At 53.1% G+C, this 6070-nt stretch overlaps 1 protein-coding gene across 1 annotated transcript; it reads right to left on the reverse strand.

Annotated features, from left to right (window-relative positions):
- Window positions 1-285: 285 nt before the first annotated feature.
- Window positions 286-6049, reverse strand: SUCNR1 (succinate receptor 1). The gene is made up of 2 exons (XM_015872205.2): window positions 2856-6049; window positions 286-1514 (listed from the first exon to the last, which is right to left on the reverse strand). Exons 1-2 carry the CDS (start codon window positions 2856-2858, stop codon window positions 564-566), a joined length of 954 nt encoding a protein of 317 aa, XP_015727691.1. The 5' UTR covers window positions 2859-6049; the 3' UTR covers window positions 286-563.
- Between the last annotated feature and the right edge of the window lie 21 nt (window positions 6050-6070).

The raw sequence follows: 6070 nt of genomic DNA on the forward strand, positions 1-6070 counted from the left end.
CCGCCCAACCTTGCCGCCAGCTGAGTCTGTCCACCTCTTTGCATACCTCCTTTGGTGCACATCCTCGGTGCCAGCCCAAACAGACAGGAGATGTAAATGGGAGCAGCTATTCATGCCAAAACATAAACCCCGGGAGCTGCAGAGCAGGCAAGGCAGTCACGTATGCAAAGGTGGCTCCGCATGGAGCCTGGGCAGCACCCAGCTTCAACACATCTCCCCAGACTTGGGTCTAGTCCGGCACCAACTGGCAAATCACGGATCACAGAAGATGTATGACAACAAAACTTCCTGCTGAGAAATGTCACAGCAATGTTTTATTTGCAGTCTCAATAGAGCACAGTGTACCCTATGCTGAGTGCAGTGTCGCTCTGCCCACTGCCAGCTGCCCCTACCGCTGTCCTGCTGGAGACGAATCAGCAACAGGCACTTTCAGAGGGACACCCTCAGCTCCTGTGTGTTCTGTCACCTGAACGAAGCTACCTAAGGAATAAAGCAGTGCACGCTGCTAATGCTCTCCCACACAGCTTTCCCCCAGTTCCAGTGCCAGAGCTCTCCCCAGCGGTTCATTTGCCCGAGCTTTTCAGCCTACCCAAGATCTGCACTACTTTTGCCATCAGCATCTCTCGGAAGTGGTCCCCCATTACGAAGTAGAACACAGGGTTGATGGCGCTGTTGAGGAAGGCGATGGGCCGGGTGATGATGTAGGCGGTGTTGATGGCGCCCTGGGTGCACACGGACATGTTGAGGGTTGGGATGCGGGATACGAGTCGGACATTGCGCATCACATGGTATGGGGTGAAGAGCAGCGAGAAGGTGGTGACAGCCAGAACTACCAGGGTGAGCGGCCTCTCAAGAGCCAGGACAGAGCTGCTCTGCTCCTTCCAGGTCTTCAGAAAAAGCAGCATCTTCACATAGAAGAAGCACATGACAGCGAGGGGGATGAGGAACCCAAAGAGCGTCAGGAGCAGACTGTAGATGAGGCTTTTCTCTGGGTCCCCAGAACTCGCGTAGTCGAGGCATGTGAAGTTATTGGCTGGTGACACTGCCTCCAGGAAGAACGTCAGAGGCAACAGCTCCAGTATCACCAGGACCCAGACAGCAATGCACACAATGAAGGCAGTCTTCCTCTTCTGCAGAGCGTGTTCTCTGAAAGGGTATCTCATGAGCATGTACCGGTCGATGCTGATGACAGTAAGGAAGAGGATGCTGGTGTACAGGTTGACGTGCAGCAGGAACCTGTTGCTGTGGCACAGGATGCTTGAACCCATCCATCGGCCTTGGGAGTAGCTGCTCACCAGGACTGGTAAAGTGCACAGGAACAGCAAATCTGACAGCGACAAGTTGAACAGGTAAATATTGCCACTTTTCCACTCCTTCAGGCAGAAGATATAACCAAGCACAACAACGCTGTTCCCAATGGCACCCAAAGCAAACTCCAGGCTATACATGGTAGAGAGGTAACCCCTCTCCAGGGCTCTTCCCAGCTCCTGGCAGCCATCTGTCCCATTCACAGCCTGCAAAGGCAGAATGAAAAAGCAAAAATCAGCACAATCAATCACGTTGCTGTCGTATCGTTGCTGCAACAGGTCAATGTGGCACACTGCTTCCCTACAGCCCAGGCAGCAAGCAGGTGTGTGAAGATCACACCTCGCTTGAACAAGGTTTCTGCTCTCAGCTGCTGACAGGCCTCAGTGAGGAGCAGACACCCAGCAGAGCACGCAGCCGGGAGCCCTGCAGTGCGGCTGGGCGCTGACACCCCGCAGGCAGCGGCCGCTCGCAGCCCTCGGCTCCCTTACACAACTACCGCAGCGCAGCACCAGCCCCATCCCAGAAGGATGCGCTCAGCAGCACGGCCACACTGACGGCATTTCTCATTTCTCAGAACTCTCTGAGAACTTCCCAGGCTGCGTGTGTTGAATGGATGGAGCCGTTCGTGGCGTGCTCGTGTTTCTGCTTGCACCATAGCACCAGGATGGCACAGCAGCGGTGCAGGTGGAGCACATCCCCCCACTCCCGCACATTCTGGGGCAGGAGTGCTGAGCATCCCTACGGGAACAGAGGGCTGCCCCAGGGCGCTGCAGTGGGGCTGTGAGGAGCGAGCACTCCTGGGTTGCTGCATCTCACAGGAGGCTGCTCGGGGAGAAACCTTGTTTTTGTCCTGGGGGTTTGATTAAGTAAATGCTTTGTTTCAAAGAAATCCAGCAGAGGCACAGGTGCTCAGCTCCCTTCCTCAGGGAAACACCCACCTGCTGCTGAACGTCCCCAGGGGCAGCGAGAGCAACTTGGTCAGAGCGCAGGGGAACACTGAGTGTTAGGAAACTAGATCGTGGGTTCCGACCGATAGGGAGTTAAGGTTCAGTTCTGAAGGGACATCAATGTGACTGCCACAAAATCTGCGTCAGGCAGGAGGACACAATGTGCAGAGACAGCTTCTCAGAGCTGCTCTGAAGCCCCTATTCTTGAAGTGCCACACTGTGCTCTGCAGGCAGCTCACAAGACAAAACAGGCACAGCACACTTAGCTCCCCATAGCAGCACCCACTCCTCCCTGTGTGCCCCACAGCACCTCAGAGCCCTCAGGACCTAGAGCAGAATCAGCACTGGGCACACCTGGGCACTGGCTGCTGGTGTCCTGCAGAACAGCTGCAGAAGTGACCACACTGCCACCAGCACTTCAAGTACAAATAACAGCTAGCAAGCTTCTGCACTGGCAGACATGCTGACACAAGCAGCAGAAGCAGAGGGGCTGCTGGCTTGCAATGGGTGAGGCTATGCAGGAGTTCCCCGCAGAGCAGGAAAGGGCACAGCATGCAGCTCCGCACGCAGCTCCCCATGCAGGAGCAGTGTGCAGCTTACCATGCTGGGGCTGCTCCCTCGGTGAGTTCACACCAACCATCCCTCAGTGGAACCTCTCCGATTGACAGAGCTCGGTGCACAGCAAACGCTTTATCCTCGTTTGCATGTGATGCAGACGTTGGTGAGTCACGCAGAGGCGCAATCTGTGTGGCTGCTCAGCACCAGGAAGGTGCCCCAACTTTGTGCAGGATCAGCGAGAGGCAGAGAAGTTCCTCCATGTGCTGTGGGTTGCTCTGTGTACAACACAGTTACCCAACCAGAAAAGAACCAGCATGAGCAGTGAGCCCAACTCACAGTGCTGCTGTGCAGTCAGCACCACCACCAAGCAATGGGGCGGGATGGATGGAGACAGCTATAAAGCACGTTGCAGTTCTGTTTCACTCAGAATTCCTCCTCCAGACCTGTTTATCTGCTGCACCAGCTAGTGGGGGAGCTCAGGGGCTCTGCTACAGGCAGCAGTGCCACACACCTGCTCACACAGCCAGCAGCCATGCTCTGCATCCACTCCATACCCAGAGTGCCAGCTCTGGCTGTTGGGAGACAGCTGCCAACGCCAGAGCAACATCGTCCTCTTTGCATCACTATCATGATACGAGCCATAAAAAATTCAAAACGGAATGGAAGGGGCAGCAAAGAAACCTATCACATGATGGTCAACCCATCAGTGATGACTCACCAGTCATTACTCATGGCCAATGGAGGCAGCTTGCAGCAGATGAGGTGCTGCAGGACAAGCAGAGGTGTTACCAAAGAAGCTGACCTTAAGGGAGCAGCCAACATGAGACCCCTGCAGTGGGTATCCCAGCAGGCAGATGTGCCCACCCAGCCACTCACTGGAGCTGGCCTCATACACTCTGATGATAGCAGAAGGCCACTGCTTTGTCATTCTATAGTAAACATGAGTATGTACAGAACACCGACAGCTCAGAGGGAAGGAGAGAGTGGGGAGCAACACATTTCCTTGACAGAGCTTTTCCATTAGAATCACAGAACTGCTCAGGTTAGAAAAGGCCTTAAAGATCATCAAGACCGACTAAAGCCTAACCACACTACCTTCTGGATCTGTTTCCAGCTCTGCTGCTCTATTGGGCACAAGAGTTTTTAGAGCTCTCCAGAACACCAAAGTCAACATACAAACACGTCAGAAAAAATGAACACCATTGGGAATGCATAGAATGCCTTTGCTCACAGTGCCATTGCAGCCCCTGAAGGCACTGCTGGATGCCTGCCCCTGTGTTGGGCCACCAGGTGAAGAGAGCTACAGTCTCTAAGCACACTGGGAAATGATAGACCAAAAATGCTCTTTGTTCCTCAAAGTACTACACACATCCAGAATCTCCGTGTGGGATTATAGATTGACTTGTACTGAAAGGGATCTTAGAGATCATCCAGTTCAGGGCCGCCTTCCAGTAGAGCAGGTTGCTCACAGCCCTGCCCAGCCTGGTCTGAAATGCCTCCAGGGAGGGGGAACCCACAGTGACTAAGTCTTGGATGGCTCATTTATTCAGAAGCTGGTGCTCTTGTCCATCATAGTAGCCCTTGTGAAACAGCCACCGGCCTCTTTGTTTCATGCTCTGCTGCAAGTTGTGGGATATTCTGTTAAAAAAAAAAATAATTGCATGAAACAACCAAGAAAGCATCCAAGGAAAACATCACCAGCAACTCAAGAATCTGGAAACAGCACCTCAGGGGCAGAGTACCAGGTGAGCAGAGACACGCTTCCATTGCACCCAAACAGAACCACATTTCTCTAATACAGTTTCCAACATGGGCACTGAGGAGAATTCAGTGGCACAGCACTGCCACAAGGCTCATACTGCCAGGCACCTGGGTAACTGGTGAGCTTTTCCTTTTCTCCTCTGGAAAGCAGGAGATTTAATTTCCAGAAACCCCATGTGAGGCAGAAATGCATTGAACTGAGCAGGCTGTGACATGGCAGCAGTCAGATGTGTTTTTTAGGCCAGCAGGTCACCCAGTGGACAGCCTCAGCACAAGTCTTGTCACAGAGAAGCAGCCCAGTGCCACCACCACCAGCAGTTCAAACAGCAACTTGCCCCAGTGACCGCAGCATTACGCTGTGCAGGTGGGTATGTGCAGATACATGCAGGTGCATGCTGTCCTGCAGGCAAGCTGCTGGAGCATTGCTTCCAAAAGCTTCACCATACCACTCCTCATCAATTCAAAGCAAGTCTTTGAAGCCTGACGTGCCTTTGGCTAGACACGAGGCAGGCTCAGCCATCAGTCAGGGCTGTGTTGTTGAATTCCTGGGGTATTTTAGCATCCTGTAGGCTCTGATGAAGAAAGTCAGACAAATTTGTTGTCATTAAGGACCCCTTACTTGGTGTATGTTATATTGAGGCCTATCAAAATGAGTCATGCATATTGGATGGCTCATTGTGGGCACATTTGCATTTGGCTCAGTCGCTGGGTTTGGCTGTAAGCAGAGCCCTCACCTCGATGTACCTCAGTGAGCAGCCTGGAGCAGGGCAGAGGCCCTCAGTAACAATTACCAGGAGAAAGATCAGTGGCCAAGGGGCTCCTAGGAGAGAGCAGAGGGATGCCAGAGAGCAGCTGGGCACAGCACACACAGCAGCACACCCACAGAGCACCTGCTGCTGTAAGGCACAGCGGCCCCACCTGCTCCTACCTTTGCTGCAAAGAAGGGATGGAACAACACATATTTACCTTTCCTTTTGCAGCACCAGGCTTACCTGTGTCCCAGGATAAATGTGACTCATTCCTTCTCTGCCCCGGTCCCCAGGCTGAGCTGGACAGAGGTACAGATAAAACCCAAGCCCCTCCACTCCCACGCTTCCCTATGTGCAATTCTGCATTTATGAGAGGAGCACATGAACAAGCCCACAGAGTTATGACTGCATGTGAAATGCTGTTTGCATAACGGGTTTCGATAATGCACATCCTGTACAACAGCCCCCTGAGTACTTCACCATCTGTTATTTGGAGCTGCACCAGTTATGTCCAGGATGCAAAAGAGGGAAGTCATGAAACTGTTTCAGCCATTCAATTAAACTTCGGTTCCCGCAGGAACAGATCTCAACAAAGCACACTTCAAGAAGTCCAGCACAGCTTTCCTCCACACCCAGAGCTGCAGAACCCTTCTTTCCCACCTCCCCATGCAGGAAGGTTGGACCTACCTGCAAAAGCCATTTTCCTGGAGAGCTGAGCACTCCTCCCACTGAGCAGCTGCAGGATAG

Source organism: Coturnix japonica, chromosome 9 (assembly GCF_001577835.2).
Source record: "Coturnix japonica isolate 7356 chromosome 9, Coturnix japonica 2.1, whole genome shotgun sequence".
Lineage (NCBI taxonomy): Eukaryota > Metazoa > Chordata > Aves > Galliformes > Phasianidae > Coturnix > Coturnix japonica.